We start from the raw sequence: 20324 nt of genomic DNA, 5'->3' as shown, positions 1-20324 counted from the left end.
CAGAATTTATGAAAGGTGGATGAGAACATTCAGTTGAAAACATTGAACACTTTATTCAGAGAGACTTCAATTCTTTCTAGCCTATAGTGTCTGACAATACGGCAAATTGCTGTATCTTAGCATATGCAAGTCTGCTGGCTAATATTCTAAGTCAGTAGTCCCCAAATGTTTTTTATTATGGGCCCCTACTGGCAAAAAATTTAGTACTCATATCAATGTATGTATACAGTATTTATCTCTTCATAAATAATAAAAATATAACATTGTACCAATATGATATGTACATTATAAAACAGGAAACTTAATCATCTGAAAGGTGAGATTAAAAAATAAAAGCATACACCTATTAGGGACTATGCAGCTCATTTGGAAGACCACTGCTTCTAAATAAGAGAAGTACATAGAGTTATCCTTGCTTGAGAGCAAGAGACAGGCATTAGTCCATGTGGAGAGACAACACAGAATTTAACATCAAATCTGGAAAATGGAGAAAACAAATATTTAGATTTGAATTAAGCAATCACTAAAGAAATAATACACTTTAATCAGAACTAAGAGAACCAGTATATTAATCAGAATATTGTTTTACTGGCTTGTGAAACCAAAACATTCTGTTTAACACCATCTAAAGCAGATGAGGATATAATTGCAGATAAAGAATGAATTAACTGGGGCTTGACCTGAAAATAAATATTAAGGAGGTGGAATTTAACTGGTAGCCAGCCTAAGATGGCACTAAACTTGCTTTATGAATGGCAAAAACTAAAGAAACTTAAAGATGAATTTGCGCTTACTAGCATTTCCAACACGAAAATCAGGTTCATAAACGATGCTATGTATTTAGCAAGGTATCTAAAAGAGGAGACTCTCCTGCTTGAGTACTTATTGGAAAGCAAAAAAGAAAGGGGCTCAGACATAAAAATAAAAAGCTACACAAAGATGCAAAGGTCAAAGCTTCTAAAGATAAAATTGCAGAAAAAAAAAACAGCATGAGTTCTTTAAAAGTCACGTTAGCTGGAGAAAGTGGCATCCAGGCTGACAATGTTAATACAGTGCAGGCATGAGTTATTAGATCTTACCATCCCCTTGAGTATCAATAATAACCAGTAATGAGAAAGTACACTAAATAATTAAAGGAATGCTTGCACGAAGACAACGAACTAAAGTCTGCCTCTGGCAATAAATTACAAAATCATTTTCTCACCTAGTTTGATAGGACAGATGATATACCTGCAGTCAGTTTTTTAAGAACAGAAAGTAGATGTATAACTTTGATAGATAGGAGTTTTAGTGAGACACACACACACACACACACACACACACACACACACATATACACACAAACACTTCAAGAAATTAGAAAGAGGATTTTCCTCTGAAAGCTAAAGCAGTAAAAGCCAGCCGGAACAGATGCCACAATTGGATTGTAGGACACAAGCAAAGGACCGCCTGTTCAGGTATGACAGCAAAATATGCACACAGCCAACACACCAATCAAGGTTGAGCAGGGACATGACCTTACTTCCCTTTCCTAACAAAAAGGAAGCACAACATATGCAAAAGCTAGGAGGTAAGAGAGGGAGAGCAGTATGCATTCAGAGATGTTAGAAAAGTTCAGTAGGGTCAAAGCGGTGAAGATAGAGAGGTAGGCAGAGGCAGGGCAATGGAAGGTCTTGTCTGCCACATTAAGGTTGATTGGACTTTGTCCCCAGTACAGTGGGAAGCCAGACATTGAGATGTTCTCAGTCAGACACGGAAGCACTCAGATTTTAGGAAGGTCTCATTGATGGCAGTGTATCAGAGCTGTCCCCACTCCCACCCCACAGCAGAGGAGACTGCTGCAGATATCCAGAAGGGAGATGGTCTGGCCAAGGTAGGCAGGAGTGGCATCTGGTAGGAGTGCACTGATGAGACATCTCAGAGGTACATGGATGGTGTCTTCATTTGCTGGGGCTGCTATAACAAAATGCCTTAGACTGGGTAATTTATAAACAACAGAAATGTATTACTCACAGTTCTAGAGGCTGGGAAGTCCAAGACCAAGGCGTCAACAAATGTAGTATCCGGTGAGGGTTCCCCTACTTCATACATGGTGCCTTGTTACCATACCCTCACACGGCAGGAGCGGGTAGGGGAGCTTGCTCCAGCCTCTCTTCTAAGGGCACTCATCCCATTCATGAGGGTGGACCTTAACCACTTCTCAATGGCCTCATCTCTTAATACAGCCACGCTGGTTATTAGGTGACTCATCAGTCCACCAGCATATGAATTTGGGGGCAGCACCAACCTTGACCATAGCAGATAGAATGTGGGGGTGACACAGAGAAGAGAGTCTGGCTTAGGCAGTGAGGTGCACTGATGGTGTCTTTCATGGAGAGTGAGAACTCTTTGAGGAGAAGCAGGAAGAAGAAGAGGAGGAGGAAGAGAAACATGTATTGAGAGAAAGTGGAGGAGTTCAGGTTGAGAAAAGTTGAGCTGTGGGAGTCTGTGAGCTACCCAAAGGGCACTCTTCAGTGACCAGCTGATCATATGGATCTGGAGTTTGGGTGTGAGTCCTGCACTGGGAGATGAAGAGGTGAGTGTCATCAGCCTTCAGAACCCCGAGGGAGGATCAGCTGGTTACAGAAAACCCAATCATGAAAATGGAGAAGAGAAATAAGAAACAGGGAAAACTGAGGCACAGACAACAGATGCCTAAAGTTTATCACATGGTATGGAAAAGATGGGGGAAGCAATCCCCCAGAGGCAATGTTACTTCTTTCCTTACTGTGGTGGTTTCCTGCTAACTGTGTGTCTGTGTTTCTGGGGGTCTAGGAATTGCCATTCTTTACTACCTTTGTATGCTTAAGGCCTTTGAGGGCTCTTGGCCTTAACAGGCAGCATAATCCAGAAGTGAAGAGCACAGTTCAGACTACCTCCACTAATTTCTAGCTATATGCACACTGGCAAAGTTGTTTAACTTCTTTGCATCTCCATCTCCTCATCTCTAAACTAATACCTATTTCCAATGACATTTTGTGAAGATTGAAATAGATAGCTCATAGAAAGCTTCATCACATTTGTTGTTATTATTATTATTATTCATGCTCCAAAAGAATGTGGAGGCTGCAACCCTAGGGTTTTATGCCAGGCATTTGGAGGAAGTAAGAGTGCCTAAGAATCATACTGTCTCCCTGATCTATAATAAATATTGTACTTTCTAGATGAGTGGGAAGCCATAGGGTTAGTGTGAGATTTATGAGGCATTTCTGGATGTTGATACTGGTGGTCGAAGGTAAGAATTCCCTTTCCCAAGATACCATCTGATCTACTGCAACATATAACATGGGAAGTTCACCCATTACAGGAGATTGGTTTGAAGTCCCCAAATCCTTCTTGATTTGATTTTTATTGTATGGTCAGGCAGTGAACCAATTCTAGACTCGCCCTTTAAAGTAAAACTAAAAGAGGTGAAAAACATGTTTATGGATTCTCAAATTCCTTGGGGGCCGTAGATCTAGATAACAGAAAGGCACTTCTCCACATAGTAGTCAGGATTGTCATGGTTACTTAATGATTCACATGATTCACAAGTATACCCTGCTCTCCTCTAAGGCAGTACTTGCACTTCAAAGAAACCAACATTTTTTAAATTCCCATCTAAAAACATGTTTCAGTTGAGAAAATGAAATTAAGGTCTAGAGAAGTTGAAACTTGCAATAGCAAAATTATATTTGCTGCAGAAATTTCAATAATAAAGGTTTCATTAGAGCTCTAAGTATATAACAGTAAAATAGACTTCAGTGAACAAATTCAGAAATATTTGCTCAGGACTGATGTCTTTCATTTTCCTTATCACCACAAGCTTTATAACTAACACAAAGCTTCCTTACACATTCTTATCAATTTTTACCACCTTTATCACCCACTGCAAGGATAAACAAAACTGAAAGGCATCTTGTGGTGTGTCTCAAGGTTGTTTTCTTTAAAGGCAAGTGATAATGGCTTCTGGTTTTAATGACATTATTACCAACTACTCTTTGCACAATGTAAACTACGTTTTCTAATTGATCAATTACACTCTATCCAGTTTGAACTGTGAAAACATGGTTGTGAAAAAAATATTCATATTGAATAAAGTCAACAATTAGCTGAGAATTGCGAACCTTTGTTATGGACACTTTTTTTATATTTTAAGTTCTGGGGTACATGTGCAGATTGTGCAGGATTGTTACACAGGTATACACATGCTGTGGTGGTTTGCTGCATGGAGGGATAACATTAGGAGACATTTTCTATAGACACTCACATTGTATCCTATGATGTTCTATAATATTTAATTATATTATGACATTAGAAGGTATAACTTTTAATTATAAAGGAAACTGGCTGGGGACAGGAGAGGAAAGTAAATTGAATAATAGTTATATTTCTCAGTATTTAATTATTTTAACTGGATACATACTTTTAAAATGAGAAAAATCCACATATACACCATGGAATATTATGCAGCAATCAAAAAAAACATGAGTTCGTGTCCTTTGTAGGGACACGGATGAACCTGGAGACCATCATTCTCAGCAAACTGACACAAGAACACAAAATGAAATACCGCATGTTCTCACTCATAGGCGGGCGTTGAACAATGGGAACACATGGACACAGGGAGGGGAGCACTACACACTGGGGTCTGTTGGGGGAAATAGGGGAGGGACTGCGGGGGGTGGGGAGTTGGGGAGAGATAGCATGGGGAGAAATGCCAGATATAGGTGAAGGGGAGGAAGGCAGCAAATCACACTGCCACGTGTGTACCTATGCAACTATCTTGCATGTTCTTCACATGTACCCCAAAACCTAAAATGCAATAAAAAAATAAATAATACAAAAAAATGAGAAAAATCTTATTTAATGACCCACCACTGTCTATAGAGCCTTGGTTAATTTGTTTATTCTCTTCTGGCCTTATCTGTGAAGTTGAGCAAGATAACTTGTGTTTTAAGACAGGAATTTCTCCCCTGTTTAAAAAAAAAAAAAAAATCCTCTGTTCTGGGAAAGTGTTAACGAGGGTAGAGCAATGTAGGGCTCCTGAATAGGGAGATACCAGTGCCCTACTCCAACAGTGTCTCAAAGATGTTGCAAGCCCCAGACAGGACAGCCATGCAATGCACCAGGTAGACTGGATCCTAAGCCTAGCAACTCCAGCTTTGACAAAGATTCCTGTTCCTCTAGCATAGCACAGAAGCACCAGAACCATTAAGCCCAAAATTAATTTGCAATCTGGGACAATATGTGTCTCAGCAATAACCTTTGTGGAGGGGTTTGCTTTTCTGATATCTTGGCTCCCAAATTTTGACAACACTCAATGAGCAAGGGAACCACAAAGATAAATAAGGCTAATTTTTCTTCATATTAGCAATATGGAGGCTCAAAGTTTATATTTCTCCAAGGCACCTTCTATCCCCAAGAGCCCAGGGTTACTATATGGATGTTAGATTAATAGGCAGTCCATTTATCAGGGTGGCAAGCTCCCTTTGCCCTGATACCCTTCCATCTTTGCTTGGCTCGGCTTGAATTGTATAAGTGAATGATGCCTGCCTTTCCTTTAACAACTTTGCCAAAATCTGTTTTAAATTATCCAGAGCCAATCATCCGATGTCTAAATTTCCTTCAAACTTTGCACCAGCCATTAATCTTATTACAAGCAGAACACATTTTCACTAGGTGCTAAATTACATGTTATATAGTCCCTTTCTGAAATGTATAGTCCCTTCTTCTGAAGGAGAAGATTTGATTATAGGTTAAAGAGAGAAAACTAGTCTCTGAGGGTAGTGTTTCCGAGACAACAGCTAGAAGACTGGAGAAGCACAAGCATTCTCTTTTCTTTTGTCAATGGAGAAGTTGGTCATTTCCTAGTAGACTGCACACATGAAGAGATTCTACAGCTAGTAATGCTACAATTAAGTCCTTCTGGTGGGGGATGGGACACATAGATAGGAAGTACATTTTCATTGCAAGAATTCAGATGGGCTAGTTACAGTGGTCGCTATTAATGGCCTGTCCAGATTCCACTTACTGTGCCAGTGCATCCATCCCTTAGCTGCCCTTGTCAGATCCACTATGTCTAAAAACCTGAGGAATTAAAACCGCTCTCCTCTCACCTCCCCCCCACCCACTCATGCATCCTGTCTTGCAATCAGTGGATATAAAAGCCTGGCTCCCTGGTTTCAAGGTGGATTTTTTTGCTGGTGCCCTTCACATTCCACAGTCTCCCGGGCTCAGGCTGAGGCTAGTCTTCAGCTGGATTATACCTATGCTAAATTTCTTCCCCTGATCTATGCTGCTTCCTTCACTTCCATATAGGTTTCATCTCATGATACTCCCTCAATAAACCACTTTCACAAGAATCTCCATTCCCAGTTCTGCTTCTGGGGAACCCCACTTAAGACATCAAGGTACTAATTTGTATTTCATCTCTGTGTCTATTTATGTTTTCCACTTTCCCTTTCTCAGCCAAGCTAACTCTGTACTTTCTTGACTCCAGGAAAGTTTGTCAGGACTTCCCAGAGTTTGTTTCCAAGAAACCCAAGTCCATTGTGAAGAACAGAGTTAAAGGAGTGAAAGATTTTCCTCACACTAAAAAGAAAATGCCCCACCACCACCATTGAAGGGGTAAAGAAAGGAGTCTTTGAATTCCTTGAGCAAATGGGACCTCTGGCCTGCTCCCCAGCAATCCAGAGAATATGGGAGAAATTCAATGCTGATGGCCATGTGATATACCTTGGAGGCTGAGTCCTATCCAGGATGCCCAATCTCACCAATTCCTGTCCCCTTTATGCTAAGTATGTCACCCAAGGTGCTTAACTGTCCCATCTAAAAGGCTCATGGAAACATGGATGGCCCGTATCACAGTTATAACAAGCATAGAAAGACATCCCCTATGCCTTGGTAATGGATAATCCCAGGGACCTGGCATCACCCCTAAATCCCTGTGATAGGATATTCTGCCATCCTGGAATCTACAGAGGACTGGGTTTTTTTAAGAAAATAAAGATGTTTAATAACTCTTTCACACAAGTTAAGTTTCATACCTGCTTCATGAAAGGCAGCAAAAGGGTAAGGTTATGATTATTATGTTTTGTTATTATGAAACATTCATTAATATAATGTTTATGAAGCATTTTCATTAACTAATAAAAGAAATAGCTTGTGACACACCTGAAAAAAAAATAAGTTCAGGGCAACATATACAGTATGACTGCAATAATGTTAAATACACATAACCACATTCTTACAGACAAGGAATGGTAATTATTGGTGGCTTATTTTTATTTTGTTTCTTATAGTTTTCTGTGTTTTCTAAACTTTTGTAGACATGATTAATGTTTTACAAATCAGCTGGTCTCTTCATTTTCTGCTGTCTACCACAGGCCAGTCAGTATATGTAGTTCAAGGCACCAGCCAAGTCACTAGTCCCACTGCCATCAAGTCTAAGTTCTAAGCTCAGCCCATGCTACAGCACTGTGAATGTCTCAGGGGTGCTCCCTTAAGCTAGTAAGAACACATTGAGGGCTGGATTTTGAAGCTGTAGTCAAGTTGGATGTAGGGACTGAGTGTTTAGGGGGAGGGGATGGAGGAAGGAAATGAAGCTTTGAGCTTCTCCTCCTTTTGCATGGCCAACCCACCACTGATGGATGGACAGAGCAGCAGACACAGACAGACCAAAACAAAAACCAGACAGGAACAAAGAGGAGACAATTTGGACTTAGTGCTCAGTGGCTGTGCCAACATCTGAATGTGGGTCCAGACCCAGACCTTTCCCTGTTCAGGGTCCATGTTGTCAAGTCTGTCTCTTATTTCACAGTCCTTCATTGCTCTGCTGTATGATAACCACTTTCTCCCCTCCACCTTGTCATGTCACCAATGTCAACTATTTCTACTGCTGACACTGCCCTGCCTTTGACAAGTCACAAAATGAGAACAAGCTTGGGTTCGGGTATCCCCTTAGAGAAACAGAGAAGTGCCTCTTAACTTGAAAATTGTGAAAAAAAAAAAAAGAAAGAAAGAAAGAAAATTGTGCTGCTACCTTCCACCTGGACTTCAGGAGTCTCCCATCAACACCCACCTTCACACCAACGTGCAAAGATCTAGACAGGTTTCCTTCCTGTCCTTTTCCACCCTCTTTGGCCACAGTCACAAGGCCTTTACGGAATTAGGGAGCTGGTAGCTGATCAGGAACTGCTATTTGGACCAACACACCAGCTCATGGTCACATGAAGCCACATCGCTGGTGAGTCTGGGTCCCAAATTTCCCCTCCCATTATTTGCAGAGCCTTTCACTCTCTGCCTTCCCTCCCACCACCTCCACCATGCAAAGCACTGTCGCTTATGTTCTTTTTAGTCTTTGTGCACACAACAAAAGTTTCATCTTTCTGATTACCATAAGAAACAGCATCTTCTCCTGAGCTACTGGTCATTTCTATTTCTCTGGAAAACAGACCCATCATTTTCTCTGCTCCCTCCACCACTTCTGTTTGTAATCACTAATGTTCATCTCTGCAGTCCTGAAAATACCTGGAAAGGAGGATGGGGGAGGGAGTGTCAGGAAAGGAAACAGTAGGAACAGATTATGTTACATTCTTGTTAACACTTTTCTATTCTTTGCTATACAAACATGCATTTTTATTATTGAAAAGTGTTACAGAACTATTTTCATTCAATAAAAAATGATTCATTTTTATTAAATGGCATATATCACAAACAACCGTTCTCACGGCATAATGAGTTCTACACATGTCACTCAAAGCAATCTTAAGTTTTCTGCATCTTTTCCCATGACAACATCCTGATTAGGTAATCACTTATTTGAGAGTTTACAAATCTGATGATATGCCACAACCAGCTAGGCTTATTTCTCTAGTGTAAAGGTGGTTCAGCTTTAGAAAACCATTCATTCTTGGGGGGCCGAGGCGGGTGGATCACGAGGTCAAGAGATCGAGACCATCCTGGTCAACATGGTGAAACCTTGTCTCTACTAAAAATACAGAAGAAAATTAGCTGGGCATGGTGGCGCGTGCCTGTAATCCCAGCTACTCAGAAGGCTGAGGCAGGAGAATTGCCTGAACCCAGGAGGCGGAGGTTGCGGTGAGCCGAGATCGCGCCACTGCACTCCAGCCTGGGTAACAAGAGTGAAACTCCGTCTCAAAAAAAAAAAAAAAGAAAACCATTCATTCATTTATTCATTTATTCAACGCATGTACTGAGCACCTACTACATGCCATGCATTGTTCTTGATGCTGAGGTTGCAGCCGTGAATAGAGCTGACCTAAATTTCTAATCTCATAGTTCTTGCATTCTAGTGAAAGAGACGACCAACCAACAAAATAAAACATATAGTATATTGTTTTTAATAAGTACTAAAGAAAGAATAAATGGCAGGAAAGAGGATATGAAAAGTCAAGATACGGTAAACTTTGAGAATGGGTGACCAATGAAGGACTCGCTAAAAGGGTGACCTTTGAGTAAAGATATGAAGTCAGTGAGGGATCTAAGTGTGGGGATATGGGGTGGGGGTGAGGGGGCTACATCCCAGGCATTGAGACAAGCAACTGCAAAGGTTCTGTAAAGGGAACATATCCAGTATATTCCAAGAACATCAAGAAAGCCAAGATGATGGAGCAGGGTGAGCTAGATAGAGAGAAGTAGATTAGGCAGAAAACTGGTAAGATTGAATAGGGTGGGGCCTTGTCAGTGGTAATAAGGACTTTTCTATTTCCCCTAAACAACACAGGAAGTGGGTGGGGAATTTGAACAAGGGACATGTGTCTGGACTTGTTGAGAATAAACTATAGGAAGATAAGAGTAACAGGTAGACTGGCCTGTCTACATCATTCATGACAACAGCAAACCAAAGAAGAAAAGAAATCTCACAATGAAAGCATTTTATAAAACATATCACCATTTCTAATTTTTATAAAACCATTAGTAAAATAGGAATAGGAGTAAACTTCATTTATGTAACAAAGAATTATACGTAATTCAATGAGTCATTCTTGGATGAATTAAATTAGGTATAAAAGAAAACATCCTTAACCTGTTGAAGAAGATATTAGAAGCTCATCTGATCTGGCAGACTCATCCTCTCTGGTTTATCAACGTTACATAACTTAATGACTTGCCTCCATTCACTGACAGTATTTATTGGTACTACGCGTGTGGGTGCGGGGGAGGGGGGGAACGCATGCTCCTGTGCACACAACAGAGAGAGAGAGAGAAAGAGAGAGAGATTGGCAAACATAAGTGAAATTAGCCTTGAAAAAAAAGAGAATATATCAGTCACAAACAAAAGTTATATTAAATAATGAAACAAAAGAGGCATTCCCATTGACTTCAAGAACAAGATCAGGAGGCTCTTAAGGACATTCTAGTCAATGCCAGTCATTAAGTTCTGTGATCTTCGTAGACCACAGGGAAGGACAAATCTGCCAGATCAGAAGAGCTTCTGATATATTCTTCATCAAGTTAAGGATATTTTCTTTTATGTCTAATTTAACCCAGAATTACTCATACAGAAAAAGAAAGAAAAGGGGGCATAAATGCTGGAAAGGAAGAAATGAAAAATCATTTACAAATGATTATATATAGTACCTACATAAACCAAAGGTACCACCTTAAATTAGAATTAATAAGACAGATCGCAAAAATTTGGAACTTGATTAATAGGCATGAGTGCACTTACTAATATGTGTATAAAAAGAAAGTTTAAAACTGTTGACAGTGGCTGGGAGTGGAAAAGATAAAACAAGGTTCTTTCCCTGTATACTTTATATATTTCATTGTTTTGAATATTTTTAACCAATAGTATATATTACTTGTATTACCAGAACAATATGAAAAATTCCTAATCTGGACTATTATATATATAACACAGACTCTCTTGGCCATTGTATTAGTGCTTAATTTTGGGGTATGAGTTACAGACCCCTTGAGAAACTGATGAGGTCAATGATCTCTGTTCCTGAAAAAAAAAAAAACGCATTTAACCACATATATAATCCCAAACAAAACTTTGCAGGTGAATACAATTTCAGGTGGTCCACAGAGATGAGCAGGTGAGAATACCTACTATGGGTTCATTGTTCCCTGGGCATACATTTCATTGACAGGGCGCCAAGGCAGATGTGTACTGACAGGCAGTAACCTTTCAGCAAGGCTAGATTCCTCCTGGGTGCCCTGGAGCTAAGGAGGCCAGAGGTGAGAGGCCTAGGAGGCTGCATCTCTTAGGCCAGGTGGTAGTAGCACACAGTGTTTGGAGCAACGTTCACTGGTAACCACGAATAAGGATAGACAGCAGTCAGGCCTGGGAGCTTCCCTCAACAATCACTTCTTCAGGCTTCACAAATCCTCAGCTGCAGGGTCAGATAGGAACAGCAATCCTTTCCATGCATCAGTGGGTTACCTCTGAAAACCTGGGGAAGGGAGAGAAGTAACCAAAGACATTTAACCAGGTCTGCAACTTGGTCACTGGTCCAGATATATTTTGGGAGTGAGCAACTAACCCAGGTGCCGGAATGAAGGAGAGGAGGGAGCAGCTCTGGCATATGGGAGGGAGTAGAGGGACAGCACCTCCCTTCTCCTGACAGGGCAAGGAGGATTTGACCACCCTTCACCTGCCACACTCAGTTTCCTTGGCCTCACAGATCTTCCTTTGGCCCAGAGCTGAATCGTTAACTGGAACCTAATCTTAGGACAGGTGTTCAAAACTGTCATGGTTACAGCCATTAAAGTACGGGAGGTTCACACACAGCAGTTAGCAGTGGATTGAGAATATTAAATAAATGTGTTTCTCTAACAGGACGAGACAGGATCATTTATTTATGCAACTTAAAAGCTGTCCCAGAAGGAGAAAAAAGTTGCATATTATTTGTCCAAAATAAATAAGATTGGACAACTGAACATCTCTCTGTGGATCAATTTACAGATCATATGAAAATATGCTTACCTTATTGAGAAGTATTCCATTTTAGATATTCAAATACCTTAGCATATTTTAAAAACTATTTCCTATGTGGCCAAAAGAATTCATGATCTATTAGGTAAAAATTAACCAAAATTAATGGTGCTTTCCAGTGGACGCAGGAAGTCGTTTTTCTTTAGAAAACATGCCCACCCTTTTTTGTTGCTACTTCCCACACTGAATTCTTGTTTTACTGAATTTTCTTACTATAAAAATAAAGCATGATGGTAGTTTTAAAAACAAAACAGGAGTATTGGAGAAGTACAGACCCCACTCCCAATCCTTATCTCCTTTCTGGCACTCTGCCCCTTAGCTATACTGGAACAGGTAATCAACTGCAGTGAAAATCCTGGAGGCTGAGGAACTAGAGGTGGAGCAAGGGAAGAGTGTCCAGTAGCCCAGAAAAGGATGAAACAATTCCCCAACAAAAAAGTAGAAAGCGAACATTTTCAATAGCCCTCAGAGAAGATGCAGCCCCTCCGCAGTAACCACAGAAAGGCAATTTCTGAAAGCAGGGAGAAGGGGCTACTTTGGGCCTCCAGGACTACAAAGACAAAAAAAAGGAGTGACGGGACCTGATGTGGTGGGGTGAGATGGGAGTGAGGGTAAAGGAAGGGGCTCGTACTCTTAGTGGGAGTGGAAACTGGGGACCCAAGCTTACTGGTGATGCAAACCTCACGTGACCAGGAGCTGACGTGGGCAAAGGTACTTAAAGCCCTGACCGCCGTTCTCCGTCCTCCTCTGGGTACCAACTCTATTGCGCAGCTCGCTGCCCTGTGATTAACCTAGGCGAGGAGGAGGAGAAGAAAACATCCCCAGATCCGGGCAGGTGGGTGTAAGGGTGGGCACAGCCTGGGACCCCTGAATAGGGGTAATCTAGGGATGCAGGAGTCCGAGGCCGCGAGTGCCTCCGTGTCTCCCACTCCTGGCCGGCTTTACAGACCTGAGGTGCTCCGACGCCGCTCATTTTGGTGGGCGGCGGGGAAAGGGGGAGGGGAAAACGAAAAGACTTAGACTTTACGAAGAATCCGCTTACTTTCTTTCCAGGCAGTGTTTTTTGGTTTTGTTTATATCACAGGCCCGACCCCACATCCAGTCCTGTGTTGTGAGAAGAGGGAAGAGAAATAAACGTGGCAGCGGCACAGGCCAGCGGGGAGGTTGGGAAAGGGGGCGGGGGTGGGGCATGCAATTTAGTAACAATCTGAGCGGTTCATTCCTACCCTGACCTCCCCCACCACCGCCACCGCACCCTCCCTTCCCCCAGCCGGGCCCTCTGTGCTTTGGGGGTGCTGGGAAATGCGTGTACTCGCTGCTGTTGGAGAGATGGCGGGTTTGGCGCTATCTGGGCTTCACGGGAGGCGGAGGTGGGGGAACCTGAGAGAATCTGGTATTAAACCACCTTGTTAACTCGCAGACTGCTTTCCAGACACCTCCGGCCCACACAGCTGTTCACCCCCGTCTTTTCAGTCCTGGAAAAGGAATTCGGGTATGCAGGCGGGAGAAATGGCGGTTGTTGGCGGGATTTGGTTGGGAAGTGGGAGGTAGAGCCCATAGCAGAGACATCGGGGAAAATGACGACCCTGAACTCGAAAAGGCACACATTGAGGCCCCTCTTCTGCAAGCTAATGCTAAGCCTAGGGGCTGGGGAGTGAAAGACGGGTGCTCCTAGGAGGGGAACACTAGATTGTTTGGCAGGAATCCCCCTTGCAGCGTCCCATCCTGCTTTTACTGCACCCTCGCCCCGCTCCCCTCCCTCTCGGAGCCAGGAGAAGGGGTGTGGCGGTGTGTCCCGGAAAAATGGCGGACGGGGCGGGGCAAAGCGAAAGGAGGGATTGAGTGCTTGTGGAGCTTGCGCCGGAGGAGGATTGAGTTGGGAGGGGTGGGATGAGAAGAGTTGAAGGAACTGAGAGGTAGAATCATTTGACATTCTGGTGTGCGAACACGGGAAGGCAATTACTGAGACGCTTGTCCTGGGTGCTGATCCATCGACCAGGCTTTCACTGTCTAAAATCGGCAGTCTACATTTCTGCTCTTCAGTCGGTCCTTAGGATGAAGCTCTAACTGAACTGAAGTAAGGAGAAACAGCCTTGAATCCTTGGAGGTCAGTGTTGGGGTTGAAATTGTTTGGGGCCCCGTGGTATGAGTGTGGCAGAGACCAGGGCAGAGTATGGAACCAGAGGCTCCTCCTGAGTCTTCTCTCTAAAATACATCCTTCCCTTGGGCCCTTTCTTTTTGGTGCAGAGAAAGGGGCGTGGCATCTGCCTTAGTTAATATTTGAGGGAGGAAAGGCTGAGGAGAATACCTGAGAGGGGAAAACGTTTGGCTCACAGGGGTTCAAATCAAGAAAGGAACCAGAATTCGTCCACCAAAGGCTCAAAACCGCCCTTTCTGATCTGTCCTCAGGTCTGTCTTCCTTTTGGCCTCTGTGAAACTACAGCTACAGTGGGAAAAAGCAAAGCAATCTTGATCCCAGGAGGTTGGTATGTGGGTGAGCACCATCTAGGGACCTTGGGGGTAGGGGTGGGCGTCATAGCCAAATCTAAGATCACTACTGTTTTTCCAGCTCTCCACCAGCTTTGCGGATGTCTGTACTGTCTCTTGTCCCCTCATTTAGATGCTGGGAAGTTGTAGGCATTGATAGGGCAGGCTAAGGTTGAAGATATAGATATAAAACGTTAAACTAGGTCTGTGAATCGGCAAACGCAGGCCTTGATACCCGTGTCTCGGTGCTAGCCCACCCACCAAGCATTGTGTCCCTAAACTCTTCCCTAAGTAGAACTGGTTAGACACGAAGTGAACCAGAGCCCTATGCTTCATTTTTATCCTTTACCCCTAGGCCCTGCTTAAGCCTCAGCAGAACTTGTAAGCCTAAACTGAAGAGCCTCACCCGGAGGAGCAGGCATCCCTTAACCTTAACCAAGCCAATTCCACCCTCTGGATCAGTGAATAACCCCAGCTGCACCATGAGCCGCGTTCGGGATGCTGGCTGTGTAGCGGCAGGGATAGTGATCGGAGCTGGTGCCTGGTACTGTGTCTACAAATACACCAGGGGAAGAGACCAGACCAAGAAGAGAATGGCCAAGTCCAAAAACCGGGCTGTGGCTGGGACTGGAGCCAGGGCTAGAGCCGGCCTAAGAGCCGGATTCACAATTGACCTTGGGCCAGGATTCAGTCCCCCAACCCCAGTCCAAGCTGAAGCAGAGGACAGGGCCCAGGATGAAGCCTCTGCTCTGGACACAGCTGGAGCTGAGGCAGTGGCCCCAGCTGCATCCAGCGCTGAGGCTCAGAGTGGGGCAGGAAGTCAAGCCCAAGAGGCAGATGGAGCCGGGATTGGGCCTAAGGCCGAATCAGTAGTTGGGGCTGCAGTGGCTTCTACAATAGCACCACCTCCCATAGTGACAGAGGCCCTTGCAGCTGCAGAAGCACCTGCAGTGGCAGGGCTTCCCAAAGTGGCAGAAGCCCCCATAGAAGTGGAGACTCCCAGGGCAGCAGTGCCTCCTGGGACAGTGGTGCCCACCGAGGCAGCAGCACCCACTGAGGTGACCGAGGGTCCTGGGGTAGCAGCACCTACCAAGGTAGCTGAAGCTCCCAGGGTGGCATCGCTTACCAAGGCAGCTGAGGCTCCTGTGCCCCCAACGCCTACTGCGGCTGCAGCGCCTACTGGGGCTGCAGAGGCTCCTGGAACTTCTGGTTCCCCTAGAGCAGCTGCAGTTCCTGGAACAACTGCCGCCAAGAAAGCAACCCCTGGGGCTCACACTGGGGCTATACCTAAAGCCACATCAGCGACTGGAGCTGTACCCAAAGGTGGAGCCAAGGCCAGGTCCCGGAATGGGGGCAAGGGCAAGGGCAAGAAAAGCAAGGTTGAAGTAGACGAATTGGGGATGGGCTTCCGTCCTGGAGATGGGGCTGCAGCAGCTGCTGCAGCCTCTGCTAATGGTGGACAGGCTTTCCTGGCAGAGGTCCCTGATTCTGAGGAAGGGGAGTCTGGGTGGACTGACACAGAGTCAGATTCAGACTCTGAGCCTGAGATTCAGCACAGAGGGAGGGGAAAAAGACCCGTTGCCATGCAGAAGCGCCCCTTTCCTTATGAAATTGATGAGATTCTGGGTGTCCGCGATCTCAGGAAGGTCCTTGCCTTGCTTCAGAAATCTGATGATCCTTTCATCCAGCAGGTAGCTTTGCTCACTCTGAGCAACAATGCCAATTATTCATGCAATCAAGAGACAATCCGCAAACTGGGAGGCCTCCCAATTATTGCAAACATGATTAACAAAACTGATCCCCACATTAAGGAAAAAGCCTTAATGGCCATGAATAACCTGAGTGAGAATTATGAAAATCAGGGCCGGCTTCAGGTGTACATGAATAAAGTGATGGATGATATCATGGCCTCTAACCTGAACTCAGCAGTTCAAGTAGTTGGACTAAAATTTCTAACAAACATGACTATTACTAATGACTACCAGCACCTGCTTGTCAATTCCATTGCAAACTTTTTCCGTTTGTTATCTCAGGGAGGTGGAAAAATCAAGGTTGAGATTTTGAAAATTCTTTCAAATTTTGCCGAAAATCCAGATATGTTGAAAAAACTGCTCAGTACCCAAGTGCCAGCCTCATTTAGTTCCCTCTATAATTCTTATGTGGAATCAGAAATCCTTATTAATGCCCTTACTCTATTTGAGATCATTTATGACAATCTCAGAGCAGAAGTGTTTAACTATAGAGAATTCAATAAAGGTTCCCTCTTTTACTTATGCACTGCATCTGGAGTGTGTGTTAAGAAAATTAGAGCCTTAGCAAATCACCATGACCTCTTAGTGAAAGTGAAAGTTATAAAGCTAGTGAACAAATTCTGATTGGTTATGTGCTGTCAAAAGACTTCAAGAAATTTCTTGGTTTTGCAGTCTGGAAGCATTGAAAATTGAAAGTTACTGCTTTTCCACTTGCTCGTATACTAAAGGAATCCTTTCAGCTGCCAGTTTTAAATAATGTATCATCCAGAGTGATGTTGTCTGTGACAGTCACCAGCTTTAACCTGAACCATTTTATAAATACCAAATAAATAGACCTCTTGTACTGAAAACATATTTGTGACTTTAATTGTGCTGCTTGGATGGAAATATTTTTACTGGTTCCTCTGAATTGACAGTAAACCTGTTCATTATGAATGGCCTACTGTTCTATTATTTGTTTTGACTTGAATTTATCCACCAAAGACTTCATTTGTGTATCATCAATAAAATTGTATGTTTCAACTGACAAAAAGTCGTTCTAATGCTTGAATTTAAAATCCAGCTGGGGAGATAAGGTACATTAAAAAAGGTGTATACAAAGATCTGTGAAAAATAATAATAATAATTAATAAATACAAAAGGATTACTAACAGTACCTGGGTTTATGCTCTTTGTCAAATATACACCATCTGTTTAAATGAAGCACTGGTTGCTGAGAAAGCTTCAAGGCGTAAAGGCACATTTAAACTGAGCCCTGAAGGACAACATAGAAGGGTATTCCAGGAGGGGGAAATGCTTTGGAGAAAGACATGGAAGTGAGAAATCTGTTCCTGTGATAGGTAGGTAGCGAACTTGCTTGGAATGGAAGCCATGGGAAGAGGAATGATGAGGGATAAATGTGAAAATTCAGAGTGAGGAAAATTTGAGAAAGATCCTGAACTCCAAACCAAAATACTGAAATAATACCCTGTCATATTATTTGAGTTGCTGAACATTTTTGACAAAAGGAAAAATAATATGATGGCAATGTGAAAGATGGATTGGAGCTATGTTGGAGACTGAACATTTATTAGAAATTTAAAATAAACCAAGCAGGAGATACTGAGGGGTGAAATGGGGTGGTGACTAAAGGAACTGTTAGTGTATGATGGTAATAAGAGACAAAACAAAACAAGAAAGATGAAGATCTGCTGCGTGACGCTGGTCTGTGGATCAACAAAGAGGGAGGATTGTATAACCTCATGCAGGTCCTGACAGGGAAGAGCCCTCTTTTGGGGGCAACTGTGGAGACAGCACAATGACAAAAGTAAGTCACCATTTGGGGTGAGAAAAAAAGCACTGTGGCAGAAAGAATGACTCTTCGCACAGACCAGTGGTTGGCTTCCTAAGGTTAGAGGGTCAGGTCTGCTCTCTTTTAGAAGAGGGGCAGTGGTGAGGCCTTTATGAGAGGCCCCATCCGCACTCTCAAGTTCACTTATGAGCAGGCATAACTTTCTCCCTCTCCTCCCTGGCCCAGTGAAGCAATTAGACAATGGGAGGTTCCCAGAGATTTTTTCCAAAACCAGCCTGCTTTCCTGACACCCTTTATAGTTAATAACAGTATATTGCAAACTTGAAAATTGCAGAAAGAGTAGATTTTAAGTGTTCTAACCACAGAAGATAACTATATGGGGCAGATGCATATGTTAATTAGCTTGGTTTAGCAATTCCACAATGTATACATACATCAAAATGTCATGTTTACCCCTAAGTATATACAATTCTTATTTATCTATTAAAAATAATTATTAAAACTGTGATATACTTCTACATTGGCATGAAAAGACATTAACTACATGTAACAGCCTGTGTCATCAGTTAAAACGTCCACACAATTAAAACTGGGTGAAAATTTTTTCAGATGTTTATTATATAATGTGTATTTTTTTCATTCAGTTGGAATCCTATTGTATGTCAGCAGTTCTCAACGTATAGTCCATGGACTACTGCAAGTCCCTGAAACTGTAAGGTCAAAACTCTTTTCAAAACAATAGTAACATGTTATTTGCTGTTTTCACCAGGTTGACATTTGCACTGATGGTGCAAAAGCAATGGTAAAACTGCTGGGACCTTAGCATGGATTATGGCAGTGTCCCCAAACTGTACTAACAGTGAGTGCATTCTTTAGAACCACACGCTCAAATTTTTTTAAATCCAAATTCATTTTTAAATGTCTTTAATACAGTTCTTATTTACAAAAATTATATATGATAAAATCTCAGTGAGTCAGTGCATGTCTTTTTAATACTTCGTGTGATGAAATAGGAAATATGCACAAAGCACATCTGCTGCATAGCTTAGGACAATGGTTGTCTCTAAGGTAAATATTTGCATAATGATTTGAGTTGTGCACTGAATTAGCTGCTTTTTTCACGGAACATTATTTTTACTTGAAGAATGACTGGCAGACAAACTATGGGTTTTCAGACTTGGGTATTTAGCAGAGATTTTTTTTTAAATAAATGAAGTGAGATTTGAAGAAAAACTATTGACAGGATTCGTTGCCAATAATAAAATTTGAGCTTTTAAGCAAAATTAGAATTTTGTAAAACTTGTATCCACAAATGCAAGCTTGACAGCTTCTAATGCTTGAAGATATTTTTAAGAGATCAGTGGTGATAATAATGGCGGTGATGGCCTTTTTCCTTTTTCTCCTTCTAGGAGAGACTTGATGAAGGACCCTAGGGCCTAATGTTGATCTTACCCAGTTTTGCTGTGATCATTGTAACCCATATGACATTGAACCCATGGCTGTTTAATAAATAATATCATTGCTGTGGTAACAACATGACCCTGAGTGAGGTTAGACCCAAGAATTTTTGAACTCTTACTATGGAGAACCTGAAAATACGTCATTCCTGGAAAAGGACTTCTTCTGGATAAGATAGAGGTAGTATTTGAGTTCATATATGGAAGATGGATGCATTAGCATTTCCTGGCTTGATCCTTACTATTCAGGTAGTCCAACCAGCTTCATCTGCTCTGATTAACAGTGGAAACTTCCATAACCTTCATTCAGGTGAAACCTATTCCAATACGGAGATGTGTGGTCTGGCCTAATGAATAAGCTACAAATCACACAATACGGAAGTATTTTATTTCCTAAGGTCAGGGTTTTTGTGCCTTAAATCACATCATATGTGAAAGTACTAGCGTAGTTCAGGTGTGGCTAAATCTGAAAAGGGTAGTTCTTTGACAGATTTAACTTAGTAAAATTATAACAATAGGTGCCAGGAATTAAGCATCAGCTATGTAGTATTCTATTATTCCTGAAATGTGACTGTTGAAACATTTCTTAAATATTTAGTACTATAGTTATTACCTTTTATATTGTGTGTCCAGGGCCTGAACAAAGAAGTACAGTTCTCACAACTATTTGCACTGAATAGTCCTGCTTTCCTTGCTTTAATTTGTTAGTCCGGGTAAACAATCGGGTCAAGGAACATTCATGTTCTCTCTTTTTAGGAATACAGCCTAATAAATGCAAGGACTGAGAATGCAGGGCTGTCATTTTAGTGGCAGAGCACAATGATAAAGTGATACAAACTCTTACTCTTGGA

General features: G+C 42.4%; 1 protein-coding gene across 21 annotated transcripts; it reads left to right on the top strand.

The window, feature by feature from the left end:
- Positions 1–12728: 12728 nt before the first annotated feature.
- ARMCX2 (armadillo repeat containing X-linked 2) lies at positions 12729–17257 on the top strand. Of its 21 annotated transcripts, none has more exons than XM_078364312.1 (6): positions 12729–12821; positions 13071–13137; positions 13407–13478; positions 14030–14093; positions 14396–14468; positions 14829–17257. In XM_078364312.1, exon 6 carries the CDS (start codon positions 14956–14958, stop codon positions 16846–16848), a length of 1893 nt encoding a protein of 630 aa, XP_078220438.1. In that variant the 5' UTR covers positions 12729–12821; positions 13071–13137; positions 13407–13478; positions 14030–14093; positions 14396–14468; positions 14829–14955; the 3' UTR covers positions 16849–17257. The 21 variants fall into 21 exon arrangements, with proteins under 21 accessions (XP_078220438.1, XP_078220442.1, XP_078220425.1 ...); XM_078364316.1 differs by having other exon boundaries at positions 14396–14472; XM_078364299.1 differs by having other exon boundaries at positions 13986–14093.
- Positions 17258–20324: the final 3067 nt, after the last annotated feature.

Source organism: Callithrix jacchus, chromosome X (assembly GCF_049354715.1).
Source record: "Callithrix jacchus isolate 240 chromosome X, calJac240_pri, whole genome shotgun sequence".
Taxonomy (NCBI): Eukaryota; Metazoa; Chordata; class Mammalia; order Primates; family Cebidae; genus Callithrix; species Callithrix jacchus.
The sequence above is the reverse complement of the archived record's forward strand: the minus strand, read 5'-3'. Positions and strand labels throughout refer to the sequence as shown.